Source organism: Nomascus leucogenys, chromosome 10 (genome assembly GCF_006542625.1).
Source record: "Nomascus leucogenys isolate Asia chromosome 10, Asia_NLE_v1, whole genome shotgun sequence".
Lineage (NCBI taxonomy): Eukaryota > Metazoa > Chordata > Mammalia > Primates > Hylobatidae > Nomascus > Nomascus leucogenys.
In genome coordinates, this window is record NC_044390.1 from 54,483,154 (window position 1) to 54,508,328 (window position 25,175).

At 51.3% G+C, this 25,175-nt stretch overlaps 1 protein-coding gene across 2 annotated transcripts; it reads right to left on the reverse strand.

The window, feature by feature from the left end:
- Positions 1 to 493: 493 nt before the first annotated feature.
- TMEM38A (transmembrane protein 38A) lies at positions 494 to 24,985 on the reverse strand. Of its 2 annotated transcripts, none has more exons than XM_030820517.1 (6): positions 24,021 to 24,985; positions 10,801 to 10,948; positions 10,361 to 10,545; positions 8,313 to 8,400; positions 4,419 to 4,536; positions 494 to 2,363 (listed from the first exon to the last, which is right to left on the reverse strand). In XM_030820517.1, exons 1-6 carry the CDS (start codon positions 24,142 to 24,144, stop codon positions 2,136 to 2,138), a joined length of 891 nt encoding a protein of 296 aa, XP_030676377.1. In that variant the 5' UTR covers positions 24,145 to 24,985; the 3' UTR covers positions 494 to 2,135. The 2 variants fall into 2 exon arrangements, with proteins under 2 accessions (XP_030676377.1, XP_003275848.1); XM_003275800.3 differs by having other exon boundaries at positions 10,801 to 10,957.
- Between the last annotated feature and the right edge of the window lie 190 nt (positions 24,986 to 25,175).

Sequence of the window (25,175 nt, forward strand, 5' to 3'; positions counted from 1 at the left end):
GTTTTAGTAGAGGCAGGGTCTCACCATGTTGGCCAGGCTGGTCTTGAACTCCTGACCTCAGGTGATCTACCCGCTTCGGCCCTCCAAAGTGCTGGGATTACAGGGATGAGCCACCATGCCCAGCCATCCCCACATCTTGAAGCCAAAATCCCAGGCATGTGGCTGGGCTCGGTGGCTCACGCCTGTAATCCCAGCACTTTGGGAGGCCGAGGTGGGTGGATCATTTGAGGTCAGGAGTTCAAGACCAGCATGGCAACATGGTGAAACCCCGCTTTTACTAAAAACACAAAAATTAGCCGGGCGTGATAGCGGGCACCTGTTATCCCAGCTACTCGGGAGGCTGAGGCAGGAGAATTGCTTGAACCCAGGAGGCGGAGGTTGCAGGGAGCTGAGATCGGGCCACTGCACTCCACCCTGGGCAACAGAGTGAGAATCCGTCTCAAACAAAAACAAAAACAAAAAACAAAATCCCAGGCATGAATCAGACAAGCCATGAGGGTTCATTCACAATGATTTATTGGCTGCCCCTCCACACCGAGCTGCGGTGGACAAGCAAGAGGATGAAACCTCCCCAGGACCCACCTAACTCCCAGGCATCACAGGAACAAGGCACTTTTCCAACAGCCTGGCAACATCTGGGACTCCAACGAGGTCTGGGCCCAAACCTCACCTGAGACTGGCCATGCCCGTCCCATGCACCCACCCCTCTCAGACATCCTGGTGACCTAGGCTGAGATGAGGGTGACCAGGAGGGGCCCTTCAGCTATAATATCATCCACCTCTCTCACACTGAAGCAGGTTCCTGGCCCGCCCAGCAGCAGCACAAGGCTGAGCACAGAGCAGATAAGCATCTGTATGTTTGTTCAATGGCTGAATGAGTGACAATGGACTCCAGCCTGAGGGAGACCTGATACATCCAGGTCCCAACTGTGCACACTCAGAGCCCCTTGATAGAGCTGGATTGTGGAACCCCACCCAGCTGGCTCCATTTCTTTGGTTTAAGGGGAGCCTGAGACGAACAGATCATAAGCCTTTCACACCATCTGGTATCTCAAGCCTGCCCTAGACGTGTCTACCGAGGGCTTCCTTTGTGCCAGGGAACCTGTGCGTTTCTCTGATCCACACACACGAATGATCTAAAACGCAAAGCCATTTGCAATCATAATTTCCAACTGTCCTGGTCTCCCCTCCTGACTGCACGAGGCTTAGAAGCATGTGAGCCTTTTTTACCTGCAGCTTCACATCAGCCCTTCCATACAGTGGGGGGCCAAGGGTCTCCACTATACAGATTAGGAGTGCCAAGCTCAGAGGAGGAAGGAAACTTGTCCAGGGACGCCCAGCAAGAGTCGGGACTTTCTGGGCACGGGAAAATGTCTAGCCACTGAGGAGCGTGGTAAGAAGAGACTGAAATGGCAGCACCTGGCTCACAGGTACTTAGAAAATGTCCATCAAGTGAATGGATCTCAACATGGCTTGAAGTTCTTCAGGAGTCAATATGCAATTTTTTTTTTTTGAGACAGGGTCTTGCTCTATTGACCAGGCTGGAGTGCAGTGGGAAGATCTCGGCTCACTGCAACCTCCACCTCCCGGATTCATGTGATTCTCCTGCCTCAGCCTCCCAAGTAGCTGGGATTAAAGGCGTGCACCACCACGTCTGGCTAATTTTTGTATTTTTAGTAGAGATGGGGTTTCACCATGTTGGCCAGGCTGGTCTTGAACTCCTGACCTCAGGTGATCCGCCTGCCTCGGCCTCCCAAAGTGCTAGGATTATAGGCATGAGCCACTGTGCCTAGTCAAGATGCAATTTTAAAGAAGGAAAAATAGAACTAAGGACATCAGTGCCAACCAGTGATATTCTTGACTGGAGCTGCTGCCAGGATTCTGTGAACCCCTCCAAAAGCTGTGATTCTATGGGGTCCTGGCAGAGAGAAAGAGGGAACCCCGATTTCTACAAAAGTTCTTCATCCTCATCCCCATATCTCAACCCCCACGTCAGCCCTGGAGGGTGAGTCAATGACCCTGATTTGCAGATAGGGAAGTCAAGGCCAGGAAAGGATAGGTCTGAGCACAGGAAGCCTCCCAGCTCAGAGGGTCTTGGGTCCGGGTCCTCTCTCCAGTGCCCCTTGGGCCACCCCCTAATCCGCCTTCTTGGTCTTCTTCTTTCTGGAGCCCTCGCTCAACTCCTCCTTGGACTTGGCGGGCATGGCCGAATGCTGAGCTCCTGGCCCACCACCGCCATGGGACCCACCGTGGTTGTCATGGTGATGGTCACCCCCACAGGCCGAACCAAACAGCACGGGGCAGATGTAGCCCTCCAGGGCATCAAAGGGGGAGCTGTGTGAGTGGGTGGCTGTCAGAAACACCTGAGGTGGGGTGGCCAGGGGGACAGCAAGAGAGACAGAGGGAGACCAAGATAGAAAGCAAAGGAGGAGAGGGCAGGGTAGGGAGAAGAGGAGAGAGAACATCATCAAAGTCAAGGTTGGAGGTAGCCCAGACCCAGCCCTCTGGCTGCATGCACCCCCCAGGACGATGGGCGACCACCCCAGGTTTCCCAGGATGCCAGATTTCGAGTGTTGACCCCTGGAAAGTTCCGAGCACACTGGGACTGCTGGTCACACATCCCCCAGAATTCCCCACAACACCTGGGCTCAGAGAAAAGCTGTGCTAAGTGCAGGTCTGAAGGTCTGTGTCCTCCCAAATTCATATGTTGAAACCTATCACCAAGGTGATGGTATTAGGAGGTGAGGCCTTTGGGGGGGTGATTAGACCGTGAGGGTGGAGCCTTCAGGAAAGACATTAGTGCCCTCATAAAGAGGCCCAGGAGAGCTAACCAGTCCCTTCCACCATGTGAGGACACAGTGAGATGTTGCCTGTCTGCAACCATGAAAGAGGGCCCTCACCAGAACTGACCAGGCTAGTACCCTGATCTTGGACTTCCCAGCCTCCAGAACTGTAAGAAATACATTTCTGGCCAGGCGCGGTGGCTCACGCCTGTAATCCCAGCACTTTGGGAGGCCGAGGCAGGTGGATCATGAGGTCAGGAGATCGAGACCATCCTGGCTAACACGGTGAAACCCCGTCTCTACTAAAAATACAAAAAAATTAGCCAGGCGTGGTGGCGGGGGCCTGTAGTCCCAGCTGCTCAGGAGGCTGAGGCAGGAGAATGGCGTAAACCCAGGAGGCGGAGCTTGCAGTGAGTGGAGATGGCGCCACTGCACTCCAGCCTGGGTGACAGAGCAAGACTCTGTCTCAAAAAAAAAAAAAATACATTTCTTCCTTTTCATTTTTTTGGAGACAGGGTCTCACTCTGTTGCCCAAACTGGGGTACAATGGCATGATCTCAGGTCACTGCAGCCTCTGCCTCCTGGGTTCAAGCAATTCTCATGCCTCAGCCATCCAAGTAACTGGGATTACAGGCATGCGCCACCATGCCTGGTTAATTTTTGTATTTATATTTTGTTTGCCTGTTTGTTTGTTTTTGAGACAGAGTCTCACTCTGTTGCCCAGGCTGGAGTGCGGTGGTGCAATCTTGGCTCATTGCAACCTCCACCTCCGGGGTTCCAGTGATTCTCCTGCCTCAGCCTCCCGAGTAGCTGGGATTACAGGCATGCGACACCACGCCTGGCTAATTTTTGTATCTTTAGGAGAGACGGGGTTTCGCCATGTTGCCCAGGCTGGTCTTGAACTCCCGGCCTCAAGTGATCTGTCTGCCTTGGCCTTCCAAAGTGCTGGGGTTATAGGCATGAGCCCCCGCGCCCAGCCAAGGAATAAATTTCTGTTGTTTCTAAGCCACCCAGTCTATGGCACTGCATTCTGTTATACAGCAGCCTGAATGGACTAAGACATTTGGCCTGGGGTAGAGCTACAAACATAGCAGGACAGGATCCCAGCCATCTGCCTGCCTCTCCCTTCTCCCCTAATGCAGGGAGACTCATGCTCACTCCCTTTTGACAGCCCTGGAGTACTCGCCCAGGCAAGACACAGCCCTGAGCTGAGATCTTCATGCAGAGGGAGAGAGCCCAGCCCCTGAAGACCCCTCCTGGGTGGGGTGATGTCAACTCAAGGCATGACTGTCAGACTAGAACTATTCCTGGTCCAACTGAGTTCCCGGCTCCCTGATGCTGCCATTTCAGCTTCTTGTCCTTCTGGTCTCTGTACCCAAGGGACTGGGCCCACCTTGACCTTGGCTCAAGCTGGGCCCTTTGCACAGAAGGCCTGTTCCTCTCACCTGTGTCCTGGCTGCTGGACACTGCCTTTTAAACTCTCTTCCCAGTGGCCTACTGGCAAGCATCTCCCCTCTCTGGGCTGCCCTGTCCCGGCCATATAAGGCTGGAGTGTCCAATTTCCCCACTCCCAGCCTGGAGGTGGCAGGGTGGCATTGGTCAAGGCAAGAACGCTGCAGGAAGAGAAAGGCTTACCTTACAGGACACCATGAACATGGTGAAGATGAAGATGAGGCTGGCTTTGGACACCGGCAGCCAGCGGGTCTGCTGGAGGGTGAAGAGGATGGCTCCATACAGGCTGGCCTTGGTGGGGCTGGAGGGAGCAGCTGTCATTACCGGGAGGTGCCTGCATGGCTCAAGTCTTCGTAACTCTGGCCCAGACACCCCCCTGCCCTGGCACCAGCTCCCATCCCAGCTTCTCTCTTTTCTTTTCCTTTTGAGATGGAGTCTCGCTCTGTCGCCCAGGCTGGAGTGCACTGGTACAACCTCGGCTCACTGCAACCTCCACCTCCTTGTTTCAAGTGTTTCTCCCACCTCAGCCTCCCAAGTAGCTGGGACTACAGGCATATGCCACCATGCCTGGCTAATTTTTGTATTTTTAGTAGGGACAGGGTTTCACCATGTTGGCCGGGTTGGTCTCGAACTCCTGGCCTCAAGTGATCTGCTCGGCCTCCCAAAGTGCTGGGATTATAGGCATGAGCCACTGCGCCCAGCACAGCTTCTCCTGATTGTAAGGTGTGAGGTTGAGGTGGTGTCATCCTATGCATGATGGGTTAACCTGGTCTAAGGAAAGGTCTGGCCTTTGTCCAGCTCCTGGAATATGCCCTCTAAGCCCTTGGAGTGTACTGCCTTAATAAGACTGTCTTTGTTTGCCTGAGGAGGGCCTTGGGCCACACCAGGTGGTAACAACGTAATTTATGGTGGGGGTCTTGGGCCATGCAGCATCAGGTGGACCTCTAGAAGGGCTGAAGACTGAGGTCAGCCACACAAGTGGTTAGCTAGTTCTGAGCTGCAATAAAAACCCTGGATACCCAGGCTCAGAAGAGCTTCCCTGGTTGGCAGTATGCCATGCATGTTGTCACACATTGCTGCTGGGAGAATGAAGCCCTGTCCACGTGATTCCACTGTGAGAGGAAAACTGGATGTTTGCACCTTTTCTCTCCTGTACTCTGCCTCATGCATGTTTTGCCCCTGCTGATTTCTTGTTTGTGTATGAGTCAGAGTCTTATGCTATCACCCAGGCTGGAATGCAGTGGCGTGATCTTAGCTCCCTGCAACCCCCACCTCCTGGGTTCCAGTGATTCTCCTGCCTCAGCCTCCTGAGTAGCTGGGATTACAGGTGCCCACCACCATGCCAGCTGATTTTTGCATTTTTACTAGAGATGGGGTTTTGCCATGTCGGCCAGGCTGGTTTTGAACTCCTGACCTCAAGTGATCCACCCACCTCAGCCTCCCAAAGTGCTGGGATTACAGGCCTGAGCCACCTCACCCAGCCAACCCCGCTGATTTCATTTTATTTGTTTATTTATTTATTTATTTATTTAATTTATGTATTTATTTATTTTTAGAGCCAGGGTCTCTCTCTGTCACCCAGGCTGGAGTGCAGTGGTCTGATCATGGCTCACTGTAACTTCAAACTCCGAGGCTCAAGTGATTCTCCCACCTCAGCCCCACAAGTAGCTAGGGCTAGAGTTACATGCCACTGTGCCTGCTTAATTTTTAAGTCTTTTTTTTTTTTTTTGTAGAGATGGAGTCTTGTTCTATTGCATAGGCTGGTCTTGAACTCCTGGCCTTGGGCAATCCTCCTATCTCGGCCTCCCACAGTGCTGGGATCACAGGCGTGAGCTGCCTCTGCTGATTTTATTCTGTATCTTGTCACTGTAATAAATCATAACCCTAAATATAATGGCTTTGCTAAATTCTCTGAGTCCTTCTACATCCAACATCAGGATGATCTTGGGGATCCCCCATCAGCTCATTCCCCCAGAAAATGTGATTACAACATGCAGAGTTTTCCTTAACTTTTATTTTTTTCCTTGCAAAATAGGTTTAAGATATTTTTATTTGTTGCAAAAGACAGACCTGTGACTTCTATTCATGGTGTCTGTCTCTCATTGCTTTTTTTTTTTTGAGACAAAGTCTCGCTCTGTTGCCCAGGCTGGAGTACACTTGTGTGATCACAGCTCACTCCAGCTTCAACCTTCTGAGATTAAGCGATCTTCCTGCCTCAGCGTCCTGAGTAGCTGGGACTACAGGCACGCACCACCACACCAGGCTAATTTTTTTTTTTTTTTTTTTAAGAGATGGGATGTTGTAATGTTGCCCAGGCTGGTCTTGAATTCCTGGTTTCAAGCAATCCTCCTACCTCAGCTTCCTGAATAGCTGGGATTACAGGGATGAGCCACCATGCCCAGCTTCACTGCATGTATTTAATAATCCTTCCTTTCTCTCTCTCTCTCTCAGACAGAGTTTTGCTCTATTGCCCAGGCTGAAGTGCAGTGGCACAATCTCGGATCACAGCAACTCTGCCTCCCGGGTTCAAGCGGTTCTCCTACCTCAGCCTCCCATGTAGCTGGGACTATAGGCATGCCACCACCCCTAGCTAATTTTTTTTTTTTTTTTTAGATGGAATTTCGCTCTTGCTGCCCAGGCTGGAGTGCAATAGCGTGATCTAGGCTCACTGCAACCTCCGCCTCCCAGATTCAAGCGATTCTCCTGCCTCAGCCTCCCAAGTAGCTGGGATTACAGGCATGCACCACCACACCCAGCTAATTTTGTATTTTTAGTAGAAACGGGGTTTCTCTATGTTGGTCAGGCTGGTCTCAAACTGCCAACCTCAGGTGATCCGCCCACCTCAGCCTCCCAAAGTGCTGGGACTATAGGCGTGAGCCACCATGCCCAGCCTAATGATGGTAATTCTACCTAATATTTCCAAAGCACTCACCAGGTTCCAGGGCCAGGTGATTTATATGCATGATCCCATGATCCTCCCCTCCTCTTTTTTTTTTGAGACAAGGTCTTGCTCTGCCACCCAAGCTGGAATACAGTGGCATGATCCTAGCTTACTGAAGCCTCAAATTCCTGGGCTCAAGTAATCTTCCTGTCTCAGCCTCCTGGGTAGCTGAGACCACAAGTGCATCCCACCATGCCTAGCTAATTTAACTTTTTTTTTTATAGAAGTCTCGCTATGTTGCCCAGGCTTGTCTTGAACTCCTGGACTCAAGCAATCCTCCAGCCTTGGCCTCCCGAAGTGCAGAGATTACAGGTGTGAGCCACCACACCCGGCCCCCAACAAGGTCTTTTAAAAATGCACTAAACTATCCGGGGCAGGGTGGCTCACGCCTGTAATCTCAGCACTTTGGGAGGCCGAGGTGGGCAGATCACTTGAGGTCAGGAGTTCCAGACCAGCCTGACCAACATGGTGAAACCCCATCTCTACTCAAAATACAAAAATTAGCCAGGCATGGTGGCGCATGCCTGTAATCCCAGGTACTTGGGAGGCTGAGGCACGAGAAACTCTTGAACCTGGGAGGTGGAGGTTGCAGTGAGCAGAGATCATGCCAGTGTACTCAAGCCTGGGCGACAGAGCAAGACTCTGTCTCAAAAAAAAAAACAAAACAAAAAAAGCATTAAGCTAAATGCAATGTGGGATCCTGCATTGGGTCTTGGATGCTGCCACCTGGCTTTGTCCACTTAGCTCCAGATACGCTCCCAATGCACACTCCATATCCCATGCATACCCTGTACCCTGACCCCACACACCCAGCAGTATTGCTGCTCTTCTGTGATTTGACAGTTGGCAGAGATGCTGGCCTCTGTTGGGAGGCTCCTTCTCGGCCAGTGAACTCCTGCTCACTCTTCAAAACCCCAATCAGGTATTGCCTCCTTCCTGCAGCTCTGCCCTCCCCAACCTCCACACTGAGCAGAGCTATGGCTCTGCTTTGAGCTTCCCCAGTCATAGCCTCTGAAAGCTCCTGAAAGGCAGGGTCAAGGGTTGAGGCCTCTCTAAGTTATCAGCAGCATCCAACTCAGGGTCAGGCACCCGGACATACAGGAGGCATGGAGGGAGAGGTGGAGTGGGATACTCACAAAGACATGTGCAGGATCTCGTTGGTCTCTGGCTTCCAGACCCCTCGGAGCAGCTGCTCGAAGTTGGACATGAGGGCGACACCAGAACCTACAGGACAGGGTGCTTCTGAACAAGCCCACCACCCCCAGGTCTCCTTTCCTCTTGTTTGAATTCCCAAGGAAGCAGTCTCTCCACTCCCAGAGTCTTCTCTAGAAGGACACTGAGCCTGGGGGTGTATGATCATCAGCTGCAGGTGGGGAAACTGAGGCTCAGAGAGGATAGAGCCTTGCTGAGGATCATATGGCAAATTCAGAGCAAAAGCCACCTAAAGGAATCAGTCATGTCCCCATCTTCAACCTGGGATTGTCTGTCCTGATGCCCCTAATCCAGGACCCCAAGCTGTGCTTGAGGCTTCCAAGGCAGCCCCCACCCCCAGTCTCTCTCCTCCTCAAGGCTCCAAGTTCTCAATCTTTCTCAAGCCACCCATCCTTGGGGGAGATGCTATACCCCTGGGGAATCTGCTCAGTAGTAAAAGCTTCCTGAAGAGACAATAAGGAGACTCAAATGGAGACAGAATGGTTAAATTTGGAAGAATCTTCCCATTTACCCTAAATCTATTGGTTAAATAGACCTGGACATCCACTCCAGGAACTGCTGCACCAACTGGGTGCCTGAGATATACTACTGGACCAGGGAATTGCATCTGGGGCCATTTTGCCCCCAAGGAAGCATATGGCAATGTTGAGAAACACTTTGAGTTGTCACAGTTGGGGAGGGAGCGCTACTAGTATTTAATGAGTCAAGGCCAGGGAGGTGGCTCACCATTGTATAATGCACAGGTTGGCTCCCCATAGCAAGGAATAACTGAGGACACCATGGCTCAATGGAGGGTGATTCTAGGTCTTGGCACTTTGTGGGTACCCATATCTGGTGGGCAGGAAGCGAGGATAAAGTGCCCAGTGGTTTTTGGCACTTGCTCAGACCTTCTTTCCCTGCTTTTCTGTTACTCCTTGGCCCACTTCTCCAACTTTTAATGTTGAATTATCTCTTTCTCCCCTAACTTCTGTCCATTTTTGCTTTATGCATTTTGGTGCTCTGTTTCTAGGTGCATATATGTTTATAGTTGTTATATCTTCCTGGTGGATTGACCCTTTTATCATTATAAAACATTCTTTATTTCTAACAACATTTTCTTTTTTTTTTTTTTTTTTTTGAGACAGAGTCTTGCTGTCGCCCAGGCTGGAGTGCAGTGGCACGATCTTGGCTCACTGCAGGCTCCGCCCCCCGGGGGTTCACGCCATTCTCCTGCCTCAGCCTCCCACATTTTCATTATTTATTTTTTAATTTTAATTTTAATTTTTTAGAGACAGACTCTTGCTCTGTTGCCCAGCTGGAGTGCAGTGGCACAATCATAGCTCACTGTAACATTGAACTCCTAGGCTCAAGTGATCCTCCCACCTCAGCCTCTTGAGAAGCTAGAACTACAGGCATGAGCCACCATGTCTAGCTCTATTTTCTGCACACGAAAGGGTCTGTAGGCTTCACTGGCAAAAGGGCCATGGTCCACATAAGTTAAGAACTCCTATAGCTAAAGCTCTAGAGAAGAAGGGGTTCTCACCTGCAGCAATTTTGCTCTCTAGAAGGCATTTAGCAATGTCTGGGGACAATTTCTTTTGTCACAGCTGGGGACAAGTGTGCTACTGGTATCTCGTGGGTGGAGGCCAGGGATGCTGTTCAACATCCTACAATGCACAAGGCAGCCCCCACCACAAAGAATGATCCAGCCCCACATGTCTGTAGTGCTGCAAGTGAGAAACCCTGCTCTGGCAATGCTGGCTTTTGTCATCATCATCACTGTCTTAGGTACCCCTGACAGTAACATTTCTAGAAGAATCTTCCCACTTACCCTAAAGGTATCGGCTGATACCTGCAGGGAGGTTTGAACACCTACTGCAGTCTTTATGCCCCTTTGCCTGGAGCAAAGGCTTTCCCAGCTGGGGTGCCTGGTAGTACCACTGGACCAAAGTTCTCCACTGGGATGATTTTTCATTGTCATCGCCCTATTTACCTTTGACCCACCCAGTTGCAATCATGACGAACCACCCGTGGTGGTAGTGGTGATGGGCGTGATGGATGCCCACCGCAATCTTGCGGACTCGCACCACCTCCTTCATGGCCACGAAGATGAGTTTCACAGGCAGGAAGCAGACACACTTATAGAAGAGGTCCAGGGGGCAGAAGAAAATCAAGTACCTTTGGGGAGAGAATGCTGAGTGCCAGGGGATGGGCAGACTGTGAAGAATGGGGGTAGGGAGCTGTGGTTGTGTTAGACCCCCCTCCCCAATGTGCTGTGCCTAGACCAGAGTTGGGCACGGAAGGCAGCGTATTCAGGGCCATCATGAGGGCTGTTACTGGTGCATTCTAATTCCTCCAACCTCTCTCCTCCCTGGTGCCCAGGTTGTTCCTTCCCCGACCTGGCTCTGCTCTCCCATGCCCAGCATGGCTTACCAGACAGCTGAGGCCAGCAGGATGCTGGAGTTGTTGCTGAAGTAATCGATCAGTGGCTCCCCAAGGAGCAGATCAGCCAGGATGTAGCTCCCGAAGCAATGCAGCATGGCGCACAGCCAGGATGCGATGGGGTGGCGCCGGGACAGCTCTACTGCTCCTGGGAGGCACAGGAGTGTCCTGCATCATCACCAGCATGCCAAAGGCAGGCTTCACTCCCATATGCTCTGGTCAGCCTATCCTAATCCAGAGTGCCCACCCAACACTGTGCAGTTCGTAAGTTTCAGAGGAGGAAGCAAGGTTCAGAGAGGCTGTACGCATGCCTGAGGTTGCACAGAGAAAATAGAGAGCTGAGTGGGAGTCCTTTCCTCCATGCCCAGAGAGGTGGCAATGATGATGACACTAGCTCACATTTAGGACTTAATAAATCCTCATCAGTGCCCCAGCCAAGTGACGGATTTTATTATCACAGGAGTCTCATTGTCATGAGGAGACTGAGGCTTGGAGAGATGGGCCAGCTTGCACCTGGGAGTACTTTGAAATTGCTACTCTTGGCCGGGTGTGGTGGCTTACACCTGTAATCCCAGCACTTTGGGAGTCCAAGGTGGGCAAATCACTTGAGGTCAGGATTTCAAGACCAGCCTGGCTAACATGGTGAAACCCCGTCCCTAAAAATACAAAAATTAGCTGGGAACAGTAGTGCATGCCTGTAATCCCAGCTACTCAGGAGGCTGAGACAGGAGAATCGCTTGAACCCAGGAGGCAGAGGCTGCAGTGAGCCAAGATTGCACCACTGCACTGCACTCCAGCCTGGGCAACAGAGCAAGACTCCATCTAAAACACACACACACACACACACACACACACACACACACACACACGAAATAAAAGAAATTGCTATTCTGACCTCAGCTGATCCCAAGATCCCTATGAGCTTATGCTGGTATTCTTTTTTTTTTTTTTTTTAACTTTTTTTGTTTGTTTCAAACAGAGTCTCACCCTGTCACCCAGGCTGGAGTGCAGTGGTGCAATCTCAGCTCATTGCAAACTCCGCCTCCCAGGTTCAAGCGATTCTCCTGCCTCAGACTCCCGAGTAGCTGGGATCACAGGCAGCCACCACCACGCCTGGCTAATTTTTGTATTTTCGGTAGAGATAAAGGAGGTTCAGTGAACCTCCCACCTCAGCCTCCCAAAGTGCTGGGATTACAGGCATGAGGCACCGTGCCCAGCCTTATGCTGGTATTCTTACACCTGCTATCTTAAAAAAAAAATTTTTTTTTGTAAAATACACATTAAATTTACCATTTTACTTTTTTTTTTTTTTTTTTTTTGAGACAGGGTTTCACTCCCATCACCCAGGCTGGAGTGCAGTGGTGCAATCACGACTCACTGCAGCCTTGACTTCCTGGGCTCAAACACTCCTCCCACCTCAGCCTCAAAAGTATTTGGGACTACAGGCACGCGCGCCACCATGCCAGGCTAATTTTTTGTATATTTAAAGTAGGCACGGGGTTTCGCCATGTTGCCCAGGCTGGTCTCAAACTCCTGGGCTCAAGCCATCCACCTGGCTCAGCTTCCCAAAGAGTTGGGATTATAGACGTGAGATACTATGCCCAGCCCATTTTAAACATTTTTAAGTGTATAGCTCTTTTTTTTTTTTTTTTTTTTTTTTTGAGACACAGTCTCACTCTGTCGCCAGGCTGGAGTGCAGTGGCACGATCTCGGCTCACTGCAACCTCCTCCTCCTGGGTTCAAGTGATTCTCCTGCCTCAACCTCCCAAGTAGCTGGGATTACAGGCACGTACCACCACGCCCGGCTAATTTTATATTTTTAGTAGAGACAAGTTTTCTCCATGTTGGTCAGGCTGGTCTCAAACTCCCAACCTCAGGTGATTTGCCCACCTCAGCCTCCCAAAGTGCTGGGATTACAGGCGTGAGCCACAGCGCCCGGCCTTGGGTCATGGTTGTGTTGGATCCCTGCCCCACCCCCCTTTTTTTTTTCTTTGGAGACAGAGTTTTGCTCTGTCGCCCAGGCTGCAGTGCAGTGGCGTGATCTCGGCTCACTGCAATCTCTGCCTCCTCCTAGGTTCAAGTGATTCTCCTGCCTCAGCCTCCCAAGTAGCTGGGATTACAGGCGCCTGCCACCATGCCTGGCTAAGTTTTATAGTTTTAGTAGACAGGGGATTTCTCCATGTTGGCCAGACTGGTCTCGAACTCCTGACCTCAGGTGATCCACCCACCTTGGCCTCCCAAAGTGCTGGGATTACAGGCATGAACCACAGCGCCTGGCCTGGACACTTTTTTTAAGAGACAGCATCTTGCTCTGTCACCCAGGCTGGAGTGCAGTGATGCAATCATAGCTCACTGCAGCCTCAAACTCCTGGGCTTGAGCCTTCCAAGTAGCTAGGAGTACAGGCATGTGCCACCAAGCGTGGCCAATTTTTATACTTTTTTTTTTTTTTGTAAAGATAGGATCTCACTGTGTGGCCCAGGCTGCTCTTGAACTCCTGGCTTCAAATGATCCTCCTGCCTTGGCCTCCCAAAGTGCTGGGATTTTCAGGTGTGAGCCACCAGCAGGCCTGGCCATTTCTGGTGACATTGTAACAACAATGACCTTCTCTGTTCCATTTATTAATTGAGAAACGTGTAGTGCCCTCTACTCTGTAGAAGGAATTACCTTCTTCTTAGCTTGGTCAACCTCACAGGGGGAAATAATGATCAATGCCAGAGTTTCTCCTACAAATCCAAGTGCATCAGTGGGCATTACCATGTTAGAGGCAACTTGGCAATACCAGGGAAATATGAAGCTGTGCATCCCCTGGACCCCAGCAATTCCACTCCTTGCTATTAACCCCAAAGAAACAAGCACCATAAACAAAGACATAGAGAAGGAAGATGTTTCACTGATACAATGTTGCAACGGGAGAAAAGTGAAATCAACAGTCTCTTAGTAAAGCTGTGGGATGCCACAAAATGTGGAGTGCCATATAGTAGCTATTTAAAAGTGAACCAGGCTGAGTGCAGTGGCTCACCCAGCACGTTGGGAGGCCAAGGCAGGCTTATCACTTGAGGTCAGCAGTTCGAGACCAGCCTGGCCAACATGGTGAAACCCTGTCTTTACTAAAAATACAAAAATTAGCCAGGCATGGTGGCAGGTGCCTGTAATCCCAGCTACTCAGGAGGCTGAGGCAGGAGAATCTCTTGAACCCGGGAGGTGGAGGTTGCAGTGAGCCAAGATTACACCATTGCACTCCAGCCTGGGCGACAGAGGGAGGCTCCATCTCAGAAACAAACAAACAAACAAAGATAAAAAGAGAAAGAAAAGTGAACTAGACCTTCATCAGGGTTTTTCAACCTCAGCGCTGCTGACATTTGGGTCAGATCATTTTTTGCTATGGGGGCATTCTGTGCATTATAGCATGTTAAGCAGCATCCCTGGCTTCCACCCACTAGATGACAGTGGCACCACACAGCTGTGACAACCAAGAATGTCTCCAGATATTGCCAAATTTATCCTTTGGGAACACAATCCCTTCTGATTGAGAATCTCTGTTTTAGATGTATCAACAAAGACAAGTCCCATAAGCCTACTGCTGAGTGAAAAGGTTGGGCTGCAAAATGATACACTTATGGCCGGGCTCAGTGCTCACGCCTGTAATCCCAACACTTTGGGAGGCCAAGGCAGGCGTATCACTTGAGGTCAGTAGTTTGAGACCAGCCTAGCCAACATGGTGAAACCCCCATCTCTACTAAAAATACAAAAATTAGTCGGGCGTGGTGGCATGCACTTGTAATCTCAGCTACTTGGGAAGCTGAGATATGAGAATCACTTGAACTCAGGAGGTGGAGGTTGCAGTGAGCCAAGGTCACACCACTACACTCCAGCCTGGGCCACACAGCAAGACGCTGCCTCAAAAAAAAAAAAAAAAAAATGACGAGTTTTTTTTGTAATTTTCTTTTTTTAAGCTCATCAGCTAGCGTCAGTGTGAGTGTATTTTATGTGAGGCCCAAGATAATTCTTCTTCGAACATGGCCCAGGGAAGCCAAAAGATTGGACATCCCTGTTTTAGAGTAAGTAATCAATACATTTGCCCCTCTCCTCGCTATCCCCACCAACTAACCATGTGATCTTGAACAAGCCACTTTCTTCTCTCCACATCTCTTTTTTTAAAAATAAAGTAGAACATTGCTTCTTTGTCTAACTCCTGATGAGGACTGGAATGAGCTTTTCCCTCCTCCAATCTCACCCTGGAGTTATGAGCCCAAAATAGAGTTTCTCCCTGCTCTCAAGGTTGTCCTACGTCTTAACATTGACCAAGGTCCTAGGGTATGAGGTAAAATGCTTCAGCTCCTCTCCTAGGGTCTATTTAAAACACAACTGGCTGAGAGTTAATCCCTCAGAGCAGCTGGTGGACTGTGCAGAGGCCAGGTCGGGTGAGGCACCCATGTTTTGCAGAAATGGATACCTCTGCATCTAAAAATAACTCCCAGGGACTGAATTCTTTCCAGGATCTTTCTTGTGCCCTCTGGGATCATCCCAGGGACCGAGGTTGGGGAGTGGGGGTAGGGACCTAGGGTTTGCATGAGTTACGCTCTGACGGACAGATGCCCATGTTTGCAGTATGTGTGTGCCCTGCTATAAAAGTGACATGCTGGCTGGGCGCGGTGGCTCACACCCGTAATCCCAGCACTTTCGGAGGCTGAGGCAGGCAGATCACTTGAGCTCAGGAGTTCAAGACCAGCCTGGGCAACATGGCAAAACCTCATCACATGCCTAGCTTCTGGCTCTGCTACTCACTCTAGCATGGCCTTGGGCAAGTGACTGCCTGCCCCCCCCAAGTCTTAGTTTGCTTCACTGTCAAAAGACCAAGATGACGGCCAGGCGCAGTGGCTCACGCCTGTAATCCCAGCACTCTGGGAGGCCGAGGCAGGTGGATTACTTGAGGTCAGAAGTTTGAGTTTGAGACCAGCCTGGCCAACATGGTGAAACCCCGTCTCCACTAAAAATACAAAAATTACCGGGTATGGTGGCAGATGGCTATAATCCCAGCTACTCAGGAGGCTGAGGCAGGAGAATTGCTTGAACCCAAGAGGCAGAAATTGCAGTGAGCCAAGATCATGCCATTGCACTCCAGCCTGAGTGACAGAGAGAGACTCTGCCTCAAAAAAAAAAAAAAAAAAAAAAGCCCAGGTCCTTTCGCCTTTCCAAACTCCTTGGTTTCTCTTGATGGGGCAGCCCCACGAAGCCAATAGGTTTTCAACTGCCGCATGCCACGAACACATTCCCCTCTCACTGGGTGAGCTTAGGCTAGTCCCTCCCTTCCCTGGGCCTCAGTTTGCCCATATGTAGGATGGGGAGGCTGTCTAGGGTGACCAACTATCCCCCTTTGCCTGGGTCCCAGGGGTTTCCTGGGACATGGGACTTTCTTTTATTCTTTTTTGAGATGGGGTCTTGCTCTGCCGCCCAGGCTGGAATGTAGTGGTGCGATCTTGGCTCACTGCAACCTCCACCTCCCCCGGATTCAAGTGATTCTCCTGCCTCAGTCTCCCGAGTACCTGCGATTACAGGCACCCGCCACCAGACCCGGCTAACTTTTGTATTTTTAATAGAGACGGGATTTCTCCATGTTGGCCAGGCTGGTCTCGAACTCCTGACCTCAGGTGATCCACCTGCCTCAGCCTCCCAGAGTGCTGGGATTACAGGCGTGAGCCCCCGCACCCGGCTGGACATGGGACTTTCGATGCTCATCTTGAGAAAGCTTGGACAAGGTGACCACACCAGATCTATATCAGTCATTTCCAAAGATGCCTGTGAGGGTGAAAAAGAGATTGCTTAGCGCCTAGCAACGACGCAAGAGGTATTTCTGGAACTGTGCGGAAATGGAAAGTACCTGTGGGTGGAAATTTCAGTAGATGGATTTTTTAAAAATCAGCTCTGCCTCAGCCGGGCGCGGTGGCTCATGCTGTAATCCCAGCTACTCTGGCAGCTGAGGCAGGAGAATCACTTGAACCTGGGAGGTGGAGGTTGCAGTGAGTCGAGATCATGCCACTGCACTCCAACCCGGGCAATAAGAGCGAAACTCCGTCTCAAAAAAAAAAAAAAAAAAAAAACAAGAACAGTCCGGGCACAGTGGCTGATGCCTGTAATCCCAGCACTTTGGGAGACCGAGGCGGGTGGATCATGAGGTCAGGAGTTCGAGACCAGCCTGGCCAATAGAGTGAAACCCCATCTCTATTAAAAATACAAAAATTAGCTGGGCGTGGTGACAGGCGCCTGCAGTCCCAGCTACTCGAGAGGCTGAGGCAGGAGAATCGCTTGAACCCACGACGTGGAGGTTGTGGTGAGCCGAGATCGTGCCACTGCACTCCAACCTGGGCAATAAGAGCGAAACTCCATCTCAAAAAAATAAAATAAAAATAAATAAATAAATAAACAGAAAAAAATCAGCTCTGCCTCAGAAGAGAGGAAGAAGCTTTGGGTCCCTAAGTCCTGGTCTGTAATGGACTCTGTGACTTTCCCTTTTCAGGGGTCAATGCCTCATTTGCAGATGGCTGGGTGGTGCTAGAAGGGTCCCCAGGGCACTCTAGCACTGTGCTATTCAATCAGAGGTGTATGAAGCATGGGGTACTGACCGAGTCTCTCAGTGACCCTAGCACCAGTCTTTTCCTCCTGAGCTTTTGAGCTCAGCATTCTGTCTCAGTTTCCTCCCCTGTAAAATGAAGATAGCAGCCTCTGCCTCACAAGGTGGAGCAGGAGTCAACAGCCTCCTGCCCTCAAAAAGCTTGTAGTTCAAACCAGAGATCTCAAATCAGGGATCAAAGAATGGCTTTCTTTGGTCCTAACAGCATATGAAAAATGTTAAAACTTGTCCGGGTATGGTGGCTCACACCTGTAATCCCAGCACTTTGGGAGGCGGAGGCAGGTGGATCACTTGAAGTCAGGAGTTCAAGACTAGCCTGGCCAACATGGTGAAACCCTGTCTCTACTAAAAACACAAAAATTAGCTGGGCATGGTGGTGGGCACCTGTAATCCTAGCTACTCAGGAGGCTGAGGCAGGAGAATTGCTTGAACCAGTGAGCCGGAGGTTGCAGTGAGCCGAGATCACACCACTGCACTCCAGCCTGGCAACAGAGCGAGACTTCGTCTCAAAAAAAAAAAAAAAGTTAAAACTGCAACCAAGATGTCCTGCAGGAAGTGAGTGGATAAACCATGTAACATTCTTACTATGAAATATTATTTGGCCGGGTGCAGTGGCTCACGCCTGTAATCCCAACACTTTGGGAGGCCAAGGAGGGCAGATCACCTGAGGTCGGGAGTTCAAGACCAGCCTGGCCAACATGGAGAAACCCCGTCTCTACTAAAAATACAGAAAATTAGCCAGGCGTGATGGCACATGCCTGTAATCCTAGCTACTCGGGAGGCTGAGGCAGGAGAATCACTTGAACCTGGGAGGCAGAGGTTGCAGTGAGCCAAGATCACACCATTGCACTCCAGCCTGGGTAACAAGAGCAAAAGTCCATTTCAAATAAAAAAAAAAAAAAAAGAAAGAAAAAGAAAAAAGAAAGAAATATTATTCAGTGAGCTATCAAGACATGAAAAGACATGGAGGAACCTTAAATGCATATTCCTAAGTGAAAGAAGCCAGTCTGAAAGGGGTACATACTGCATGATTCCAACCATAGGACATTCTGGAAAAGGCAAAACTCTGGAGGTAGTAGAAAGATCAGTGGTTGGCCGGGGGCAGTGGCTCATGCCTGTAATCCCAACACTTTGGGAAGCCAAGGCAGGTGGATCTCCTGAGCCCAGGAGTTCAAGACCACCCTGGTCAACACAGCAGAACCCCCATCTCTCTTTTTTTTTTTTTTTTTTGAGACAGAGTCACTGCAACCTCCGCCTCCCAGGTTCAAGCGATTCTCCTGCCTCAGCCTCCCGAGTAGCTGGGATTACAGGCATGTGCCACCATGCCCGGTTAATTTTGTATTTTTAGTAGAGATAGGGTTTCTCCATGTAGGTCAGGCTGGTCTCCAACACCTGGCTTCAGGTGATCTGCCCACCTCGGCCTCCCAAAGTGCTGGGATTACAGACGTGAGCCACCTCCTTCAGCCCCATGATTCTGAGTTATTTAATTAATTTATTATTTATTAATTTATTTATTTTTCTGAGACAGAGTCTTGCTCTGTCACCCAGGCTGGAGTGCAATGGCATGATCTCTGCTCACTGCAACCTCCGCCTCCCAGGTTCAAGTGATTCTCCCACCTCAGCCTATCAAGTAGCCAGGACTACAGGCGCCCGCCATCACGCCTAGCTAATTTTTGTATTTTTAGTAGAGACAGGGTTTCACCATGTTGGTCAGGCTAGTCTCAAACTCCTGACCTCAGGTGATCCACCAGCCTCAGCCTCCCAAAGTGCTGGCATTACAGGCGTGAGCCACCACGCCTGACCCACAATTCTGATTTAAATGAAAGAGGGGTGACAATCAGGACAAAAGGATTTTTTTTTTTTTTTTTTTGAGACGGAGTCTCGCTCTGTCACCCAGACTGGAGTGCAGTGGCAAGATCTCGGCTCAATGCAAACCTCCGCCTCCCGCGTTCAAGCAATACTTGTGCCTCAGCCTCCCAAGTAGCTGGGATTACAGGTGCACACCATCATGCGTGGCTAATTTTTGTATTTTTCTTAGTAGAGACGGGCTTTCACCATGTTGGCTGGGCTGGTCTCGAACTCCTGACCTCAAGTGATCCACCTGCCTCAGCCTCCCGAAGTGCTGGAATTACAGGCATGAGCCACCGCGTCTGGCCCAAAAGGATTTTTAAAATCTCCCCAGGTGAGTCTGGTGTGTAGGTGAGTTTGAGAAGTACTAGTCTGAGAGATTCTTTGGATGGGTCAAGGCTGAAGGCATCCAGGATTGTCACTGATTCACTCATTTCTTCAGTTTTGCAGCCAGCACTCACTGCTTCCTTCTCTTTCCTCACATGGAGCTGGGGGCCCCAGAAATGAGCCAAATCACCCACAGATTTTGCTCAAATACAGACTCTCATTGGGCAGAGCTGGGTGGGGCCTGGGGTTCTGCATTTCTTTCTCTCTCTTTTTTTTTTTTTTCCTGAAATGGAGTTTCGCTCTTGGCTCTTGTTGCCCAGGCCAGAGTGCAGTGGCGCAATCTCAGCTCACTGCAACCTCCAACTCCCTGGTTCAAGCGATTCTCCTGCCTCAGCCTCCTGAGCAGCTGGGATTACAGGCATGTGCCACCATGACTGGCTAATTTTTGTATTTTTAGAAGAGACAGGGTTTCACCATGTTGTCCAGGTCGGTCTGGAACTCCTGACCTCAGGTGATCCGCCAGTGTTGGAATTACAGGCGTGAGCCACTGAGCTTGGCCAGAACTCTGCATTTATTTATTTATTTATTTTTTTTGAGATGGAGTTTCGCTCTTTTGCCCAGGCTGGAGTGCAGTGGTGCGATCTCAGCTCACTGCAACCTCCGTCTTCTGGTTTCAAGCGATTCTCCTTCCTTAGCCACCCAAGTAGCTGGGATTACAGGCATGAGCCACCGCGCCTGGCCATTTTTGTATTTTTTATAGAGAAGCGGTTTCACGATGTTGCCCAGGCTGGCCATGAACTCCTGGCCTCAAGCAATCTTCCAACCTCGGCCTCCCCAAATGCTGAGATTATCTGACCTATGCTGACATTCTTTTTTTATTATTATTATTTTTTTAGGAGACACGGTCTTGCTCTGTTGCCGAGGCTGGAGGGCGGTGGGGTGATCATAGCTCACTGTAGCTCCCAGGCGACATTGATGCTGCTCTGTTGAGGACCACACTCTGAGCTTCATCCATTCTCAGGATTCTCAAGAAAGCCTGACCCAGCCAGGCACAGTTGAGCTCCAACTCCTGGGCTCAAGTGATCCTCCAGCCTCAGCTTCCCAAGTAGCTGGGACCACAGACACACACCACCATGCCTGGCTATGAAATTCTTAATTTCTGAACAAAAGGCCCCACACTGATACTTTGTATTGGCCTGGCAAATTCTGTAGCTGGCCCAGCACACAAATTCTGAGAAGAAAATTTACAGATACCCAGCATGCATACCAAACTGGGACTAACAGTTCAATCCAACACCTTATTTTTCTTTTCTTTCTTTTTTTTTTTCCAAGACAGAGTCTCAGCCAGGCTGTGTCACCCAGGCTGGAGTGCAGCAGCAAGATTTTGGCTCACTGCAACCTCTGTCTCCTGGATTCAAGTGATTCTCACGTCTCAGCCTCCCAAGTACCTGGGATTACAGGCATGCACCACCACACCAGGCTATTTTTTGCATTTTTAGTAGAGACGGGGTTTTGCCATGTTGCCCAGGCTGGTTTCAAAGTCCTGGACTCAAGTAATCCACCTGCCTCGCCTCCCAAAGTGCTGGGATTACAGGCATGAGCCATCACATCTGGCCTCCAACACCTTACTTTTCTAAGGAAACCAAGTATCTCACATCAATTGTGCTGATTCTTAGAGTCAAGCAGACCTGGGCTGAGTCCCAAGGCTGCAACTGACCAGCCATGGGACCACAGGCTCACTGTGTATTTAAGATAGCTTAGCCACTATTTCCTGTTTCCCCAGTTATGAAAGGAGGAGGTTGAACTGGGTGTAGTATCCTCAGCCCTGATAACAGACATCAGTCACTGAGGGAGGGGAGATTAATATTCTGATTCAATTGGTGGGGGATGGAGATAGGGGGTTTAAAAGCTCCCAGGAGGCCAGGCGCGGTGGCTCACACCTGTAATCCCAGCACTTTGGGAGGCCGAGGCAGGTGGATCATGAGGTCAGGAGATCGAGACCATCCTGGCTAATACAGTGAAACCTTGCCTCTACTAAAAATACAAAAAAAAAAAATTAGTCGGGCGTGGTGGCGGGTGCCTGTAGTCCCAGCTACTTGGGAGGCTGAGGCAGGAGAATGGCGTGAACCCGGGAGGCGGAGCTTGCAGTGAGCTGAGACTGTGCCACTGCACTCCAGCCTGGGTGACAGAGCGAGACTCTGTCTGAAAAAAAAAAAAAAAAGAAAAAGAAAAAAGCTCCCAGGAGCGTCTCATGAATTCATGAAACCACTTCGCAGCCTTCAGGAACCTTCAGGCTCTGGCACTTAGAGCCTGGATGGCTTATTCTAGGACTTCTGCAGAAATATCTTGAACCTTCCTGCAAGTTCCCAGGCAGCTTGGAGACCTCTTTTCTCAAGACATTTGTGTCCTACATCCCCATAGGGCTCCAACCCTCCTCAGTTTCAGATTTTATTTTTTTATTTTTTTCGAGACAGAGTCTTGCTCTGTTGCCCAGGCTGGAGTGCAATGGCGTGATCTCGGCTCACTGCAACCTACGCCTCCCAGGTTCAAGTGATTCTCCTGCCTCAGCCTCCCAAGTAGCTAGGACTACAGGTGCATGCCACCACGCTCGGCTAATTTTTGTAGTTTTAATAGAGATGGGGTTTCGCTATGTTGGCCAGACTGGTCTCGAACTCCTGACCTCAGGTGATCTGCCCGTCTTGGCCTCCCAAAGTGCTGGGATTACAGGCGTGAGCCACTGTGCCCAGTCAGTTTCAGATTTTCTAAGGTTCTGCAACTGCCCAAGGAACTGGCCTGAACCACCAAGAATTCTTCCCCAGAAAGGAAAGATAGCCCCATGTTCATGCTAGGACAAGACAAAAGCCTATTTTGTTTTGCAAAGTAATGTTCTCCAGGATAGCTTTTAAGAAAATAGGCTCTGGCATGTGGATAGGCAAAAATAGAATAAAAATTCCTAGCAAGTAGAGTGTAATCCTGTTAGCATAAGAGCGTGCATTTGCTGGGTGCAGTGGCTCACGCCTGTAATCCCAGCACTTTGGGAGGCCTAGGTGGGTGGATCACAAGGTCAGGAGATCGAGACCATCCTGGCCAACATGGTGAAGCCCTGTCTTTACTAAAAATACAAAAATTGGCCAAGTGTAGTGGCGGGTGCCTGTAGTCCCAGCTACTCAGAAGGCTGAGGCAGGAGAACCGCTTGAACCCAGAAGGTGGAGGCTGCAGTGAGCCGAGATCATGCCACTGCACTCCAGCCTGGGCGACAGAGCGAAACTCCGTCTCAAAAAACAAAAAAAAAAGAGCGTGCATTTACATCTATAACTAAATAGGTGTAAATGAATACAAGAGACATCAAGAAGGGTGGCTGGCCACCACTATGCTGACAGTAATTCTCTTTTTTTCCTTTGCCCTTTTCAGTTTGAGTTTTTAGTAAACAGGAGCGCTTATTTTTATCATCTGAGAATAAAGCTATTTCCTTTCTGAGCTATAGTGGTAATTTACATCTAAGTGGGAGGAAGGCTCATGAAGTTTGGGGTTCTTTTATTTTTCTAAGCCTAAAATCTATTATTTAGTAAGTGCTGGTGTGCTAGAATAACGATGAACAAGAAACATTTAAACATTTGTTCACGGTGAACCTTTTATAAAAATAGAACACGTTCTAAGGAAGCCATTCGTCCTCATTTTAAAAATTAAGAAGCAGGGTGTACCCTCCTGTGACCTCCCCAGCGTGGGGTCTGGAGCTGAGAGGGAGGACACTGACCCCAAGTCACCCAGCCCTGGGACCGGTTCTGCTCCGTAAGTGGAAAGGATCTGGAGCCAGGGCTGGAAGAATTCCCGTGGGGGCTCGGAGATTCAGCACCGTGGGGGAAGGGAGGGGAGTGGAGGGTGCTGGGCAGTTGCAGCGGGGAGGGGAACCGGTGTCACTTTCGCTGAACCTGACCGCAGCCCCCGGCGCAGCGGCCCTTATATAGACACTCCGCTGGCGCTCCCAATCCGCGTGCCAAGGTCAAGGAGGGAGGTCACACCTGCGCGCCGCAAGAACAGATGCACCGACCCCCACCTGCACCCTCGCCACAGCCGGCGCCCCTTGCCCAAGTTCCTGCAGCTCTGACCCAACCAGGAGCCCCGACCTTCTCTCCACCCCTCCCCCAAGCACCTGTTCCCCCTACTCTAAACGCGCGCACGCCTCTCCTTCCCCTCCCCCAGCTTCATCGTCCTGGGGGCTTCTCCCCCGGGCTCACCCCAGCGTGAGAGAACCCCACGATTCTCGCGCCTGCCTATTCCCACGATGCAATCCTTGAACCTGTCCCCCGCCCCCTCCACCACGCACGGGCTTCCCCTCTCCGCGACCCCCGAGCTGCCCCGGCCCGAGCCACCCGCTGCCGGTCCCCTCCAGCCTCCGCCCCGGCTCACCTGGCTCATACTTGAGGTAGAGGATGGAGACGATGAAGTAACTGAGGTCGAAGACGGGGAAGAGCGGCACCCGCGAGAAGCTGAGCGCCAGCTCGCCCAGGCTCAGCGCCGAGAGCAGCTCCATGGCGCCCGCCTGCCCGCCTGCCGGGTGCCAGCCGGGGCCCCGGCTTCGTCCGTCCCGCCGCCCGCGGCCCGGCGACTGCGCCCCCGCAGCTGGGCCCGCCCCCGCCCGCCAGGCGCCACCCCAGGCCCGGCCCCCGCGGGAGAGGAGGGGCGACGGCCCACCCCGGGACAGGTGGTGGGGACGCCCAGCACTACGGACGGAGCTGGATGGTCGGGCATCCCAGGCGTTGACCCTCCTGCCATCGCTACCCCGTTCAGCCCAGCGAGGCGGGGTGCGGGGCACCCGTGCAAGGCGAGGGAGGCTGGGGAGCTGCCCGTTCTGGGGGCCCGTCCCTCACGGAGCCCACCCACGCGGGACGCCCGTTCCCAGGGGGCCGGATCAGCCAGGACTTTGTCCCCGTGGGCTCAATTAGGACCCTGCTCTTCGGTGGAGCCCAGTGAGGACCCCTACGCCATGGTGGGACCCCATGAATCAGAACCCCTGTTCCCCGTAGAGATCGGTTAGGACCTCGGTCCTCTGTGGAGCCCCGTCAAGACTTTCCTGCCCCATAGGGTCCGTTCGATCAGGAACCCCGTCTTCGGTGGGGCTCTGCAAGTCAGGACGTCTTGTGAGGGGCAGCTCAGTGGGAACCACCGTTCCCCATGGGGCCCAGGAGGATCTCATTTTAGAGCCCCGTTGGTTGGGGCACCCGTTTCTAGGGACCCCATTGCGTCAGGACCCCGCACCCTGTGCAGCTTAGGAGTCAAAGGATTCCTTTTCCCCAGAAGCCCAATTTGGGACCCCAGAAAGTGAGTAGGAATTGCTGCCCAGCTAACCCTACGGCATCGAGACCCCACGCATGCGCGGCACGCTTCGAACGCGTGACCCAATCCCGCCCCCAGGAGACCCCGCCCCTTCCATTCTGGCTCTCTGGGCCTCCCCAGCGAGGTGGGGCGCTCGTGCTCCCTTAAGGGGGCTTGGCCTGCAGAGGGCGGGACCCTCCCTGCCTTGACCTTCGATTGGCCCAGCCCTCGCCACTGTTGCTTTAGGAT